We start from the raw sequence: 17,053 nt of genomic DNA, 5'->3' as shown, positions 1-17,053 counted from the left end.
ACAATAAGCCCCTCAGAAGTACAACAAAGAAGATAATACATTTATGAGCATAAATCAATGAAGTAAAAGCAAAGTATGTCAGAGGATCAACAAAGGGAAAAGTTGGTAATTTGAAAAAAATAATAAATTAGACAAACAAATGGTGAGATTAAACATAACAATAAAGGAGAGAAAGAAAAATACAATAAATAATTTTAGGAATGAAAACTGGGACCTAACTACAGATCGAAAGAGCATCTTGAAGAAAGTGAAAGAGTGAAAAAGCTGGCTTAAAACTCAACATTCAGAACACTAAGATCATGGCATCTGGTCTTACCACTTCATGGCAAATAGATGGGGAAATAACGGAAACAGTGACAGACTTCATTTTGGGGGGCTCCAAAATAACTGCAGATGGTGACTACAGCCATGAAATTAAAAGACGCTTACTCCTTGGAAGAAAAGTTATGACCAACCTAGACAAAAGCAGAGACATTACTTTACCAACAAAGGTCCATCTAGTCAAAGCTTTAGTTTTTCCAGTAGTCATGTATGGATGTTAGAGCTGGACTATAAAGAAAGCTGAGCGCAGAAGAATCGATGCTTTTGAAATGTGGTGTTGGAGAAGAGTCTTCAGAGTCCCTTGGACAGCAAGGAGATCCAACCAGTCCATCCTAAAGGAAATCAGTCCTGAATATTCATTGGAAGGACTGATGCTGAAACTGAAACTCTGATACTTTAGCTACCTGATGCGAAGAACTGACTTATTTGAAGAAGACCCTGATGCTGGGAAAGATTGAAGGTGGGAGGAGAAGGGGACAATAGAGGATGAGATGGTTGGATGGCACCACCAACTCAATGCACATGAGTTTGAGTAAGCTCCAGGAGTCGGTAATGGACAGGAAAGCTGGGCATGCTGCAGTCCATGGGGTCGCAAAGAGTCAGACACAACTGAGCGACTGAACTGAACTGAACTACCGATCTAGCAGAAGTTAAAAGGATAATTAGAGAATAGTATAATAAACCTTATTGGAGAAGGAAATGGCAACCCACCCCGGCATTCCTGCCTAGACAAACCTATGGGCAGAGGAGCGTGGCAGGCTACAGTCCACGTGATCGCAAAGAGTTGGACATGACCGAAAGAGTAAACAACGGCAACATGATAAACCTCGTATGAGTCAGTCTGAAATCAGACAAGTTCCCAGAAAAATATCATTTACCAAAACTGGCAGAGAAGAGAAAGCCTAAATGGTCTTAAAACAACTAAACTAATTGAATCAGTTGTTTAAATATTACCCAGACCCAGATAGTTTTCAAATAACTTCTCAGATTCTTCTACAGAATAAGAAACTACTCCCAAAATAACTTCTGTGGCCAGGAAAACTTGATATAAATCCAATCAGGGAAGTATGAGAAAGGAAAACAATAAGCTAATAAGTACACAAAAACCCTAAAAATAATACTAACAAGTCAAACCCAGGAAAATATAAAAATAATAATACAATATGACAACACTAAGTGTTTCTTAAGCACACAAGTGTTATTTATCAAAACAGGTTAAGAAGAAATAACATAAGATAATTTAATAGATGAAAAATCATTTGCAGGAAAATTCATCATCAAATAATGATGAAAAAAACATGTTAAAAATAACAGTAAATGGAGCTTCCTTAGGAGGTAAAGTAGGCCTATCAAAAACTTTAGCAAATGTATTCTTAACAGTGAAATATCAAACTAATTCTTTTAAAAATCAGGAATAGGGCACCTTCTCACAAAAACAAACAAAAGAAGCAATAACTGGAAAAGAAGGAATAAAATTTACTATTTGCAGATGGTATGACTGTCTATGGAAATCCAAAGAATCTATCAGCACATTTAAATGACATTTTTTATGGTCAGGTTTATATACAAAAGTCAACAGTGTGTATAATAAATCAAGAACAAAAAAACATAATTTAAAAAATGTTCTTTTTATGGCAACAACAAAATTATAAAGGCCCCAGTAATAAATCTGTCCAAAGTTGTACTATGTTTGAAAGAAATTATAAAACTCTGGAAGACACTTGGGAGGTTAAAATCTTTGAGAGGAAGTTCAGTTTTACAAGCATGTCAATTTTTCTGCAAATCTATAGATTTAATACACTTCCAAAGAAAATTCCAGTAGATTTAAAAAAAAAAAAAATTACATAAAATCTGCCACCTTAGCCATTTTTAAGGGTATAGTTCAGCAGCATTAAACACATTTGCATTGTCATGCAACCATTACTGTTACTCATCTTCAAATTTTTTTCATTTTCCCAAACTGAAATTCTGCACCCAGTGAACACTATCCCCCAGTTCCTCCTCCTACTGGCCCCTGGTAACCACTGTTCTACTTTCTTCTTTTTAAAGATTTTTTTCCCCTTAATGTGGGTCCTTTTTGAAAGTCTTCATTGAATTTGTTACGATACTGCTTCTGTTTTATGTTTGGATTTTATGGTTGCTAGGCAGGTGGGGTCTTAGCTCCCCAACTAGAGGGCAAACCCTCACCCCCTGCATCAGAAGGTCTTAACCACTGGACCACAGGGAAGCCCCACTATTCTACTTTCTGTCTCTACGAACTTGACTACTGTAGATAATACCTCATATACGTGCAACCATATAATATTTGTCCTTTTGCTGTACGTATGTTCTTTTCTTTCTTTCTTTTTTTTTTTGGAGGAACTTGACAAACTTACTCTCACACTTGTAAGGATGTACAAAAGACCCAGAATAGCCACCACAATTCTGAATTATATTTTAGATATAGTAGTATCATATGTAATATGTACCACATAATACTATTACACTGTTATAAATCTAGTGGAATTGAGACAGAGTTTTGTTAGATTCAGAATATACTAACAGGGACTTCCCTGGTGGTCTAGTGGCTATGAGTCCACGCTCCCAATGCAGAGGGCCCGGATCCGACCCCTGGTCAGAGAGCTAGGTCCCGCGTGCCACAACTAAGAGTCTGCACTCGTAACCAAAAAGATCCTGCATGCTGCACTGAAGATCAAAGATCCTGCATGCTGCACTGAGACCCAGAGCAGCAAACTAACTAACCAACTTAAAAAAGAGCACACAAGCAGACCAGGAACAAATGGACTTCCGCATATATAAAAGTTTAATGAATGCCAGCGGGGGCATTCCAGATCACTAGGGAAAGGCAGTGAATTCAGAAAATGGGGCTGGAAAAACTGACAATCCCCACAGGAGAAAGAAAATGAAATTAAATCCCTTCCTCACACCACAGACAGAAATTTCTAATGGATTCAAGAATTCAAGGTGAAAGGTGAAACTCTCAAACTCTCAACAATATTAAAACATATATATTTCACAATCACAAAGTAGACAAGATACAGGAAGTGTGGGATATAAAAGAAAAGATTAATAAATTCAACTGTAATTGAAGAATTTATGTTAATCAAAGACATCATAAAGAAAACAAAAGACAAGCCACAAACTTGGAGAAGATAGCTGTAACATCTAAAAATCAATACCGACTAAGACCAAACAAAACAAAAACAGAAAAACACAAGATGCATGACAAGCATTTCAGATAAGAAGAAATACAAATGGTAAAGAGAATGTGAAAGCATGCTCAACTATAAGAAGAAGAAAAATGCAATTTTCAAGCCATAGTGAGGGACTTCTCTGGTGGTTCAGTGGCTAAGACTCTGTGCTCTCAATTCAGGGGGCTGGGGTTCACTCCTGAGTCAGGGAACTAGATCCCAAATGCCCCAACTAAAGATCCTGCATGCTGCAACTAAGAGCCGGTGCAGTCAAATAAAGAAATAAAAGTAAATATCTGACTAGATTCTAGTGAGGTGGACAAACCTAGAGCCTATTATACGAAGTGAAGTAAGTCAGAAAGAGAAAGCCAGATACGGTATATTAACCCGTATACATACATGTATATATATGGAATCTAGAAGGATGGTACTGATGAATCTATCTACAGGGCAGCGGCAAAGATGCAGACGGAGGGAACAGACTTGCACACAGTCGGGGAGAAAGAAGGCGGGACGATTTGAGAGAGTAGCTCTGAAACATACACATTACCAGATGGAAAGTATACAGCCAGTGGGAGTTTGCTCTGTGACACCCTAGAGGGGTGGGATGGGAGGAAGGTGGCGGTGGGGAGGTTTCAAAGGGAGGGAACATATGCGTACCTACGGCTGAATCATACTGATGTATGGCAGAAACCATCACAATACTGTCAAGCAATTATCCTCCAATTAAAAACAAAACAAAAATTTTTTAAAGCCACAGTGTGAGATCTTTATCTTATGCTGACAAAAATGAAATCTGACAATGCCAAGTATTGGTTTCATAAGACACAGGCTGTTGGTGGGGATAAAAAATGTAGGCAGTCACTTTGAAAAATAAATGGGCATGATCTAGTAATGTCCAACACTGGCATACCCACAGCACAGCAATTTCACGCCTGGGTAATATGCGCTATTAAGGAGTGTTTTTTCAGGCAACAGATTGAAAATCGCTAAAACGGCACACGAAATCAGTTTAACTGATTGAGATCAGTATTTTTAAAAAACAAAATTAAGAAACGTCAGAGAACATTACGAGTATAGGATGAGCATTGTTTCACGGCGTGTTTGCTTCATCGTGTCTGTGGTGGAGGGAGGGTAGGGGACTCTATGGGCGTGTGGGTGTCCGTGGTGACGTAAAACACATTTCTCACTCTGAGTCATGGCAACTAAATTTGAAAGCCCTGTAGAAATTCTTGCCCACATTCCCCAGAAAACATGTACAAGATTTTTCACAAGAGGGTTGTGCAAGATATCAAAAATACAACCCAAATATCCACTGATACTGGAGATTAGAAAGCATAAGTAACTTGCAGCACAGACACGTGGTGAAATATTATGAGCAGACACAGAAGCTCTTCAGCCACATGTAATAACTTGGATGAACCTAAGAAACAAAATATTGAGTGAAAACAGGAAGCTACAGAATACCACACACATTACACCTTATTTATCAAGCTTATAGATAACATGAAAAATCTGTGAAAACAACCCAAAGCATGGATCCTGGAGTCCAACTATCTGGATTCAAATTCTAGCTTGGTCACCCACTGGCATGTAATCTTGGGCAAAATGCTTAAGCTCTGTGCCTGTTTCCTCATCTGTGAAACGGAAATAACAAAAACCTGTAAAGTCCTTGCCACAGTGGACATGCTAAAAAGAAGGAACACATGTGGAAGGAGCAGAATTAGCAGTCTTCTGGTCCTTAAGTTGGATCGTGGGTGCATGAGAATTGAAATTACATATCCATACATGTGTTTCCACATATCAGTATTTTTTTAAACACAGAAGATATGGGTTCAATCCATGGGTTGGGAATATCCCCTGGAGCAGGAATGGCAACCCACTGCAGTATTCTGGACTGGGAAACTCCATGCACAGAGCAGCCTGGTGGGCTGCAGTCATGTGGTCGCGGAGTCGGACACGACTGAGTACACACGCACACAGTTGATGCACACTGTTGTTTTAGGTGCACGGCAAAGTGATTCAGTTACATCTATTCTTTTTCAGATTCGTTTCCCATATAGGTCATTCCAGAGTATTGAGCAGAGTTCCCTGTGCTACTCACTAGGTCCTTGTTGATTATCTATTTTATATCAATATTTTACATTTAAACAAGTGTGAACTGTACAAGGCTCTGTATACTCAGCCTCAAGATGGGGAACACATGTATACCTGTGGCGGATTCATTTTGATATTTGGCAAAACTAATACAATTATGTAAAGTTTAAAAATAAAATAAAATTGGAAGAATAAAAAAAAAAAAAAGAATGAGACTCCAGGTCAAGGATGGTGGCAGCCGGAGTGATCACATACCTGGTTCTCAGCCTGTCACTCCCCGATTCCGCCCAGTTTCGGAGCAAGCTGGAGACCGGTCTTTCCTCGCACTGCTTGGTGTACTGAGCCAGCAGTTCCCGAACCACAACCTGCACACAGCATAAACCGTTTGTCAGCCGTTTGTGAAAAACGTAACAAACACCAGGGTGTTCTTAACTGCTGCAGCCAGATAAGGTCCAGTGGCTTCCAGCAAACTTTTGTGCTCAGTGGTGTCAGACTCTTTGCGACCTCATGGACTGTAGCCCACCAGGCTCCTCTGTCCATGGGAATTTTCAGGCAAGAATACTGGAGTGGGTTGCCATTCCCTTCTCCAGGTGAAGCTGACTCTCCTGAATTGAAGATGGATTCTTTACCCACTGAGTCACCTGGGGAGCCCATGTCTTACTATATACATATTTGAATGTCGCTCAGTCGTGTCTGACTCTTTGTGACCCCATGGACTATACAGTCCATGGGATTCTCCAGGCCAGAATACCGGAGTGGGTAGCCATTCCCTTCTCCAGGGGATCTTCCCAACCCAGGGATTGAACCTAGGTCTCTTGCATAGCAGGTGGATTCTTTATCAGTGGAGCCAGCAGCGAAGCCCAAGAATACTGGAGTGTGTAGCCTATCCCGTCTCCAGCAGATCTTCCCGACCCAGGAATCGAACCAGGGTCTCTTGCATTGTAGGCAGATTCTTTACCAGCTGACCTACCAGGGAAACCCAGGTCTTACTATATAGTCATGCTTATTACACATTTCTTTTGTTTCTTTGAAGTATTGTCTTGAATTCTTGAAATCATATCTCTAGATAGATATTACCCATGACTTCATTTCAGGATAGAAAAGGGGGTGTCACAAAATACTGACTATGAAAAAGAGGCCATCAGGATCACTGTATTAGGGGTCAACGGACATAGACATTTTTGTAATTCCTGTTGTACAAAGGTGGGCTTCCCGGGTGGTGCTAGTGGCAAAGAACCCCCTGCCAGTGCAGGAGACATGAGAGACGTGGGTTTGATCCCTGGGTTGGGAAGATCCTGTGGAGGAGGGCATAGCAGCCCACTCCAGTATCTTGCCTGGAGAATCCCACAGACATGGCATCCTGGCCCACTATGGTCCACAGGGTCAAGAGGAGTTGGACACGACTGAAGCAACTTAGCTCGCACGCATGCTGTACAAAGCAAGTTGTGAAAATCAAACACTGCCAGCAACAGGGAAAATGGCGGCGGGCGGGGATCAACTAACTCTGACTAGAATAAAGATCAAAATGATATGGCACTCAAGGTCAGTTTCACTGACATCACTGGGATTAACACATTGTTTGTTTTTGCTCACCTATTCAATTTACAATGGCCCTAACTCCATCACCCTCCTGGTGGACAGCAAACAACACTCCCAGCGTTACACATTGCTCTCTCTGATTCCCACCCCTCTGCTCCAGACCTTCACTGCCTTTATTTTTCCACACTGAGTTTACTGCTACCCAAGGACATGAAGCGTTACAACTTGCTGCTGTCTCCTCATCCTTCTGCCTCCGGAAGTTAAGCGCCACAAGGTCAGAGTTTGTTCACGTTCGTTCCATCAAATGGCTATGGGAGTTGAGGAATCTTTCTTGAATAAGTGAATGAATAAATAAATCCCTTTTCTGTGTCCAGCATCTCATCTGATCCATTCAATTCCTTAACAATTTCCTTTAACTTTTGTCACTATGTCCACCTTTCTGATTTTGCTGTTGTTCGGTTGCTCGGTCGTGTCTGACTCTTTGCGACCCCGTGGACTGCAGCACACCAGGCTTGCCTGTCCTTTACTATCTCCCAGAGATTGCTCAAATTTATCTCCACTGAGTCGATGATGTCATCCAACCTCCTGCTCCTGCCCTCAATCTTCCCCAGCATCAGGGTCTTCTCCAATGAATAGGCTCTTACCTTTCTGATTTAAGCAAATTAAATTGGGAAAACACACGCATTTTAACTAGATTTAAAATTAGAAGGACATCGGGGCTTCCCCAGTGGCCCAGCACTTAAGACTCCATGCTTCTGCTGCTAGGGGCGAGGGTTTTATCCCTGCCTGGGGAATGAAGATCCTGTATGATGCACAGTGTAGCCAAAAAACTATTAACTTCTTAAAAATTTCTAGAACATAATAATCCAGTTTAGGTGTTAAACTTAAAAGACAGACACACTGGGGCCTGGCTAGTATCACAAAATTCCTCTGTTTAGATCTTCGCTCTTTTCTTTTTCCTTTTTGCTCCTCGTTTTTGGAATTGTTCCTCTTCTTCTAGGTCATGAAACAAGACAAGCTGATTTTTTTAAATGAGTCTATTTTCTGCTGCTGATGCACTTTGGTGAAGTTTAGATTAAAGGGTTGGAGCTATCAGCTACCATGGGGTTTGGTCAGGACAGTCTCTACATTCAATACTTCATTTGATAAATGACGTGGAGAGGCAAAGACAGATCCATCAGTCTCTCAACTGAGCATGCAATGAAGACGTGATTTCTTTTACCTCATATATGTGTTCCTGAATACATTATAATATACCATATAGTGTATATTTATATATGTACTATACCATATAGTATATATACATTATATAATAAGCAATAAAATGCAAAATATAAATTATATAACATTATATAAAATATATAATACACACACACACACACACATATATATGAGTGCAGAAGACACAGGTTCAATCCCTAGGTCAGGAAGATCCCCTGGAGTAGGAACTGGCAACCCACTCCAGTATTCTTTTTTCTTTTTTAAAAATTTTTCTTTTTTTACATCAGTATTCTTATCTGGAAAATTCCACGGACTGGAGGCTGGTGGGCTACAGTCCATGGGGGTCACAAATAGTCAGACAGGACTGAGCACATAACACCCCACACACACACATATAATTTTTAATTTTCTATTTTAAAATAATTATATACACAAAAGTTGAAAAATTAAAATGAAACAGAGAGGTTTTGTCGAGTCATCACCCAGATTACCCCCAAAATGCTATCTTACACAGCAATGCGTGTGCATGCTGTTTGTGACTACATGGACTGCAGCTTGCCAGGCTCCTCTGTCCATGGGATTATCCAGGCAAGGACACTGGAGTGAGTTGCCATTTACTCCTTTAGGGGATCCTCCTTACCCAAGGATTGAATCCGCACCTCCAGTGTCTCTTGCACTGGCAAGTAGACTTTTTACCACTGAGCCACCTGGGAAGCCCTCATACAGCAATAGCGATGATCAAACTACGAGATTCAGTAAAATTTGTGTACACGGAATGTTTGAGTTGTAGCAGAGAGTTCATTATTTAAAAATGAACCTGGTAGTAAAAGAAACCCATTTTATACAATAAAATATATTTCCTCTCAATACAAATAGTCATATCTTCTAGGTCTGGTGTTTTGAAAACTTACACCAGATTTTCTTAAGACAACTTGTGATGTTATTTCTTTCCAGATGATGGTTTCTGTGGCTTTGGACACAGTTCTCTGGCTCAAAAGATGAAGACTCTTTATTTTCCTTTATCTACTTGATTACTTCCCAGGGACTGAGTCCCGCTGCACCTGCTCAGGAGTCCCTTCCTTAAGAGAACTCTGGGGAACTGAGCAGCCAAAACAGCTATATTCTTGCCTTTTGTAAAAGACCCCACCTGCAGAAGGAATCAAGTGACTCTGCAGCCGACATGTGGAAACCATGAGTCTGAGTAGTTATGCAGAATAATGATATCACAAACACGCATTTATAACGAATATCCTATGCATCAGGGAACACTGATTATATAGCACAATTACAAATAATTTTTTAGGTCGAATGGCTTTTCAAGGCATCTACGAAGCGACTAGCATGTCTACACACTGAGTATTTCACTGATTTATGTCAGCTACAGAGAAACTTGGATTAAAAAGCCTAACAAGTTGTGTCTGCTGCCAAAGCAGAAACACTTAGAGTCGATTAGGATAGAAAGCACGGTCTCTAAGGAAAAGCCAGCCCACGTCATCCTCTCTGCAGCAGGACAAGCCAGGCAGCGGGCGGCACTCAGGCTTATACCGAGTAGGACAACAGCTTCCTTCCAAGTGGCTGTACCTGTGGCCCTGGGGTCCCAGACCATGCTCTAGGCAGGACTGGCCATAGAACCCAGGGCAAAACAGAAGTGCAGAGCACCTTGTTCAAAAATGATTAGGGATTTCAAGACAGTGAGAGCAGAGTAGCAAACCAGCATAGGCTCTTCTTTTCTAAACATTTCATTTCGTCTTAGGGTATAGCCAGCTGGCCATGCTGTGATAGCTTCAGGTGAACAGCAAAGGGACTCAGCCATACATATATGTGTGTGTCCCTTCTCCTCCATACCTGACTGCCACCCAGGCTGCCACATAACAATGAGCAGAGCTCCCTGTGCTATACAGTGGGTCCTTGCTGGTTACTCATTTCACATATAGCAGTGTGTACATGTCCATCCCAAACTCCCTAACTGTCCCTTCCCCCCAGGTTTCCCCTCAGTAACCATAGGCTCATCCTCTCAGTCTAAGTACAGGCTCTTCTGACCACAGGTTTCATCCCATGAAGCTGGATCTGGCCCTCCAGGCCCCAGGAGGATGGGTAGACACAAACGGGACTGCGTGTCCTGAGTTTTTCTTCCACCCACATCTGGCAATGCGCGCTACCTAAGGGCAGTTCAGGAGTCCCCCGGGGAGTGAGGCTGAAGAAAAGGCCAACTGGGCATTATCTCCCACTGGGTACAGTAACGCTTTGCCTCTTTCAAGTGCTGGACATCCCATCAAGGTAAGATTTCTTTGAGGAGAATCTGTAATGATTCTCTGGCTAGAAGGAGAGAAAGAAAGAAGGAAGGAAGGAAAGAGACAGGGAGAGAGGGAGAAGGAGGGAGGGAGGAGGAAATAAAAGGAACAGAGAGAGAGAGAGAGAGCAAGAATGATTTCTGTACAGAAAATGAAGAAGCCACTCTGGCAAGCTCAGAAGTACAGGTAACAAGGCCCAGACTCAGAAGGCTCTCCTTCTCCCAAACCTCACACACAGAGTTCTTGAGGAGAGCCTTTAACAGTCAGATGCTGGAATATCTGGCTTTGAAAGAATTAGCACCAGATTTGTTACGAGTCAGTGGATTTGGAAGAGAAAACGAGAATGTCTGTTTGAAACTATCCTGCTTTTCTAAAAGGGTACTATCCCAAAGTCCCTTCAAGTTCCCCAGAATGAATGACCACATTTTGTAAATGCTCTGCACCAAATTCTGCCCCCAATCTTCACACGTCTGCCTCCCGCATTTCCAACGCCATTTCCCTCCTCTAAGCTGAGACTTGGTCCCCGGCATACCTCCACTCCCCTGTGGTGGTCTTCAGCCCCCACTAGGCCGGCCTCCGCCTGCCTCTGGCCCATTCACACATCTCCCTTTCTCTTCGCTTCTGCCATCATCTGAGGTGATTCTGTACACCTCATCTGTAGATCCCACCTGTAAACCTCCAGAAGATCTGTTGAACTATCTGTCTCTGACGTTGCTGGGTCGGGCAGGTCCTCAGCTCATGCCCTCATTCTTTCTCTCCAAGAGGCCCTCAGAAGGGGAGGGCGGCTGGTCTTTCAGGACGACTGGCTGTCATCCACAGCCCGGTGACCCCCGTACCAGCTGTTCCTCAGACCCCTCCTGGTGCAGCCAGATCTCAGATCTTTCAGAACTGATACCCCGAGGCCCTGTGATAGGGTCGCCCCAGCCCTCATCTCTGATTTTAGGAGCACCTGCCCCTCGCTCCCTCTAGCATCTCAACACCTCACCTGCTGATCGCTAGGACTCACCTATAGCCAGAAGGCTGGGGCCAGAGGGAACGTTCTTTCAGGTTTTCTAAAGGAACTGTGTGCTTCCTTTAGGAGCAGAGGGAGTCAGGGTCCTACAGCCTGAGGTCTAGCCCTCGCCCAACATCGTACCCATCCCAACATGCCGTTGTAGCACCTGAGGTCCAGGCTGTCTTGGAGAAGAATCTGGAATTCACCCCAGCGATGGGGGTGGGGAGAACAGTAAGGTGTGTGTGTGTGTGTGTGTGTGTGTGTGCGTGCACTCGCATGCAGCATTTGTTCTCTCAGTGAGGCCTTTCTTTGTTACTCTTCATTCCTTCTCTTCCCTTCCTCATCTTTTATATTTAAGGAAGGACTATTTCTTTTTTTTCTATATTTTACTCATAGTTCCTTTATTTTATATAGTAAAAATTACACCAATGAGTAAGAATGCAATAAATGTGTTTCTATAAGGGAGGGCCAATTTATTTTAATGGCTTTCAATATACTCAATTTTTAATTAAAAATTTTTTTTAAAAAAACTAGGAATATAACTACCACATGACCCAGCAACCCCATTATTGGGCATATATGCTGAGAAAATCATAATTAAAAGACACATGAACCCCAAAGATCATTGCAGCACTATTTACAATAGCTAGGACATGGAAGCCACCTACCTGTCTATCGACAGAAGAAGAAGATAAAGAAGATGTGGTACATATGCAATGGAAAATTGCCCAGGCATAAAAAGCAACAAAACTGGGTCATTTGTAGTGATGTGGATGAGTATAGAATCTGTCATACAGAGTAAAATAAGTCAAAAGAGAAAAACAAATATCATATATTATATCTGGAATCTAGAAAGATGGTACCGATGAACCTATTTGCCAAGCAGGAGTACAAACGCAGACAGAGAATGGGCAGGTGGGCACAGGGCAGGAAGAGGAGGGGGCGATGAACTGGCAGAGTAGGGTTGGCATATATCAATATACACTGCCATGTATAAAATAAATAGCTAGTGGGAAGCTGCACCACCAAGCATAAAATACACAGCACAGGGCGCTCAGCTCAGTGCTCTGTGATGACCTAGAGAGGTGGGATGGGGCGGGACGGAGGCTTCAGAGGGAGGGGGTACGTGTATAAATATGGCTGATTCACTTTGTTGTAGAGCAGAAACTAACACAACCTTGTAAAGCAAATCTCCTCCAATTTAAAAAGTTTAGGCCACATTCAGTTCAGTTCAGTCGCTCAGTTGTGTCCGACTCTTTGCCACCCCATGAATCACAGCACACCAGGCCTCCCTGTCCATCACCAACGCCCGGAGTTCACTCAAACTCACATCCATCGAGTCAGTGATGCCATCCAGCCATCTCATCCTCTGTCGTCCCCTTCTCCTCTTGCCCCCAATCCCTCCCAGCATCAGAGTCTTTTCCAATGAGTCAACTCTTCACATGAGGTGGCCAAAGTACTGGAGTTTCAGCTTTAGCATCAGTCCTTCCAAAGAATACCCAGGACTGATCTCCTTTAGAATGGATTGGTTGGATCTCCTTGCAGTCCAAGGGACTCTCAAGAGTCTCCTCCAACACCACCGTTCAAAAGCATCAATTCTTCGGCACTCAGCTTTCTTCACAGTCCAACTTTCACATCAATACCCGACCATTGGAAAAACCATAGCCTTGACTAGACAGACCTTTGTTGGCAAAGTAATGTCTCTGCTTTTGAATATGCTGTCTAGGTTGGCCATAACTTTCCTTCCAAGGAGTAAGCGTCTTTTAATTTCATGGCTGCAATCACCATCTGTAGTCACTTTGGAGCCCCAAAAAATAAAGTCTGATACTGTTTCCACTGTTTCCCCATCTATTTCCCATGAAGTGAAGGGACCAGATGCCATGATCTCAGTTTTCTGAATGTTGAGCTTTAAGCCAACTTTTTCACTCTTCTCTTTCAATTTCATCAAGACATGGCCTTAAATAAAAAGTCAAAGTCTCTTACCCAACCCCTTACCTCTAGAACTTCACTTCAGAAATAACCATTCTCAAGCAGTTTTCATTCTGCTAGAGAAGAAGCTTCCAAATGCCAAGGTCAAACATATTTCTCTTGCTTCCTATTTGGAACATGCTTTTCTCAAGCAGTTTTGTTTTTCCTAGAGTCTTGATCGACTATTTTCCCACTTGTTTCAAGAAGAACCATATGGCTTTTCCATCATGATTAAGCATTTTCCTGCTTCTTAATTATTCTGCTTGTTGAATAGAAATCATTTCCTTCTCAAAGTCATTCTTTTGAGCCCTCTGACTTCTTGTCCTAATTTGGACTAATTGTGTTGGCCACGACTATGCAGGTATTTCTTTACACAAACTCCTCTTGGATTAGCTCCAGAAAGCATAGATATCTTTATTTTTTTTATTTATTTTTAATTGAAGGATAATTGCTTTACAGTGTTATGTTGGTTTCTACCAAACATCAACATGAATCCGCCATAGGTGCACATATGTCCTCTCCCTCTTGAACCTCCCTCCCATCTCCCTCCCCATCCCAGCCCTCTAGGTTGTTACAGAGCCCCAGTTTGAATTCCCTGAGTCATACAGGAAATTTCCATTGGCTATCCACAGATATCTTTCTAATTCTTCACTTGTTTTATGCTTTTCTCCACCTCATCTACAAGTAATATTTTTCAGAAAGTGCATGGCAAAGTAAACTTCCCGAACATTTGAATATCTGTAAGTCTGGCTCATATTTGATGAATAATTTAGCTAGCTGTAAAATTTTACATTCAAAGTAATTTTCTTCTGAGTTCTAAAGGCGTCGTTCCATTTTATTCTAGACCCTGGCCACTGAAACTGTGGTCCGCAGAGCAGCAGTGTCACCGTCACCAAGGAGCTTGCTGGAAATGCAGACGCCCAGGACCCACACCAGAGTCCAACCGTGACAAGAGCCCCAGAGACGTGTGGGTGCAGTGGGGTCCAGCCTCCAGTGCTGCAGCCAATAGGGCTGAGGTGAATCTGACTCTTTTCTTAGCAAATCATCTGATGTTTCTTTTCAGTCTAACGTCCGGAGGCCCTCTCTCTGTCCTTACTTGGTGATCTGAAATTCTCCAGACTGTTTCCAGGCTCTGACCTTGTCTGGTGGGTCCTGCCTGTTGTGAAGAAAGACTTGTGACTGTCTTCAGGTTTGGGAAACTGCCTTCTTTTATTTCTCTGATTTCATCTGCCTGCGTTCTCTGCTCCCTCTTTGGGGAATGTCATCAGTTTCCTGGACATGATCATCCATGTCTCTTAGCCTTTCCCTTTTACTTCCCTTTTGGCTTCCCTGGTGGCTCAGTTAGTGAAAGAATCTTCTTGTGACGCAGGAGACCCAGGTTCGATCCCTGGGTCAGGAAGATCCCCTGGAGAAGGAAATACCTACTCCAGTATTCTTGCCTGGAGAATCCCGTGGACAGAAGAGCCTGGTGGGCTACAGTCCATGGGGTCACAAAGAGTCAGACAGGACTTAGCAACTAAACAACCACCACCACAAACTCAAAGTCTGTGGTTACACTGGACCGCCAGGGAGGTCCCCAGGATGTTTTTGTTTTATGGATGCAGAGTCATCACGTATCTCCAGGAATACTAATTACTTCTTGCTTTCTCCAGTGCCAGTAGTTCTATTTGTTCACCTGGCTCCCTCTTCCTTAAGTTTCTGACTATCCCGATTAGATAACCTGTATTACAGTATGGGGCCTTCCTGGTGACTCAGAAGGTAAAGAATCTGCCTGCAATGCAGGAAACCTGGATTCAATCCCTGGGTCGGGAAGATCCCCTGGAGAAGGAAACGACAACCCACTCCAGTATTCTTGCCTGGAGAATCCCATGGACAGAGGAGCCTGGAGGGCTACAGTCCATGGGGTCAAAAAGTCAGATATGCCTGAGCAACTAACACTTTTACTTCACTTTCATTATGGTATTACTGTTCATTTGCTTAGGTGTGTTGACAGTATTGTGCTTTTGTAAGAAAATGTTCTTATTTTTAAAAAATGAATGTTGACATTTAATTTACACACACGCGAGTGTGCACGTGTGTATAGAGAAAACAAGAATGAGACCACACTCTTAACATTTGGAGGTAGAGAATATGCCCAAGTGATATTATACCAATAGTTCATTTTCTCATGAAATTTGTTTGAAATTTTCAAAAGTTGGAAAAAAGAAAAGCAAAACAAAATATCCGAATACTCGGGAAAATACTCTGGTGGCGGAGAGGGGACGGTGAAATCCCTAAGAAATCAGCTCTCTTACTGGAAACCAGATATGTGCTTGGTTTTTAAGCAAGTAGGACTATAGGTCATTTGAATTTTTGCATATATTTCCTTGGAGTAATAAACAGTGTGAGCAAAGCCTGTGGCTGATATTCCTTAGGAAATCTGCCACAGGGGGTTAAGAAGGGACCTGTCCTAGGGTATCTCTAATGAAGCAGAAGAAAGTTATAATGGGATTTCATGGGTGTGGACAGTAATTGGATTTGGTGGAGGGTATAATTAAATTTCACCAAGGGCTCACAACCTCTGCCCCAGGGAAATAATGAAAGGGTCAGATGACCTTCGATCCCGTTCAAAGGGAAACATGTAAAGCATGCTAACTGCGAAGCACAGGCCTGCTGTGTCCACAGCTCCTCAGTCATGGGGCAGCAGCCACGGTGCCTGCTGGATCACTAAAGAGACGCACCTTCAGATAGAGGGTTGAAGGCACATCAGTAATAGAAGAATACTATGAAAAGTATTGCCTACAGGTCTCTGAAATATCTACCTCTACTTTGATAAGTGGATTCAAAGCATAATCCAGTCCAGAGAAGGATTTGCTGTTGTTTAGTCACTAAGTCTTGTCCAACTCTTTGCAACCCCATGGACTGTAGCCCTCCAGGCTCCTCTGCCCATGGGGATTCTCCAGGCAAGAATACTAGAGTGGGTTGCCATTTCCTTCTCCCGGATGTCTTCCTGATCCAGGGATTGAACCTGTGTCTCTTGCGTTTCCTGCACAGGTAGGAGATTCCCACTGTGCCACCCGGAAAGCTTACAAGTGACAGAAATTCCCCTCTATTCTAGTTTGATGAGAGTTTTTAATCACAAACTATTGTTGGATTTTGTCAAATGCTTTTTCTGTGTAAACCAATATAATCATATAATTTTTTTCACTTGATATGATGGTTTACATTGATTGACTTGAATGCTGAAGCAGCCTTGTACACCAGCGAAGAAATCCATTTCTTCACGGTGTATAATTCTTTTTATACACTGCAAGATTTAATTTGCTAAAATTTTGCTGAGGATTTTTGTATCTGAGATCATGTAAGGTTTTGATATGTAGCTTCCCCTTTTTTTGTAGATAATAATCTACTTTTGGTATCAGAGTAATAATAGCTGTATAAAACCAAGTTGG

General features: G+C 42.3%; 1 protein-coding gene across 1 annotated transcript in view; it reads right to left on the bottom strand.

Moving 5' to 3' along the window:
* Positions 1 to 17,053, bottom strand: part of ACOXL (acyl-CoA oxidase like) — a 328,413-nt gene that overhangs the window by 93,583 nt on the left and 217,777 nt on the right. The window contains exon 14 of the mRNA XM_086328295.1: positions 5,865 to 5,974. Coding sequence (XP_086184421.1) covers positions 5,865 to 5,974 — 110 coding nt within the window. The remainder of the gene's footprint in view (positions 1 to 5,864; positions 5,975 to 17,053) is intronic.

This window comes from Bos grunniens, chromosome 11 (assembly GCF_055505025.1).
Source record: "Bos grunniens cultivar Pamir isolate PY7600 chromosome 11, Bosgru_T2T1.0, whole genome shotgun sequence".
Lineage (NCBI taxonomy): Eukaryota > Metazoa > Chordata > Mammalia > Artiodactyla > Bovidae > Bos > Bos grunniens.
This window is presented reverse-complemented; position numbering and strand designations above follow the sequence as displayed.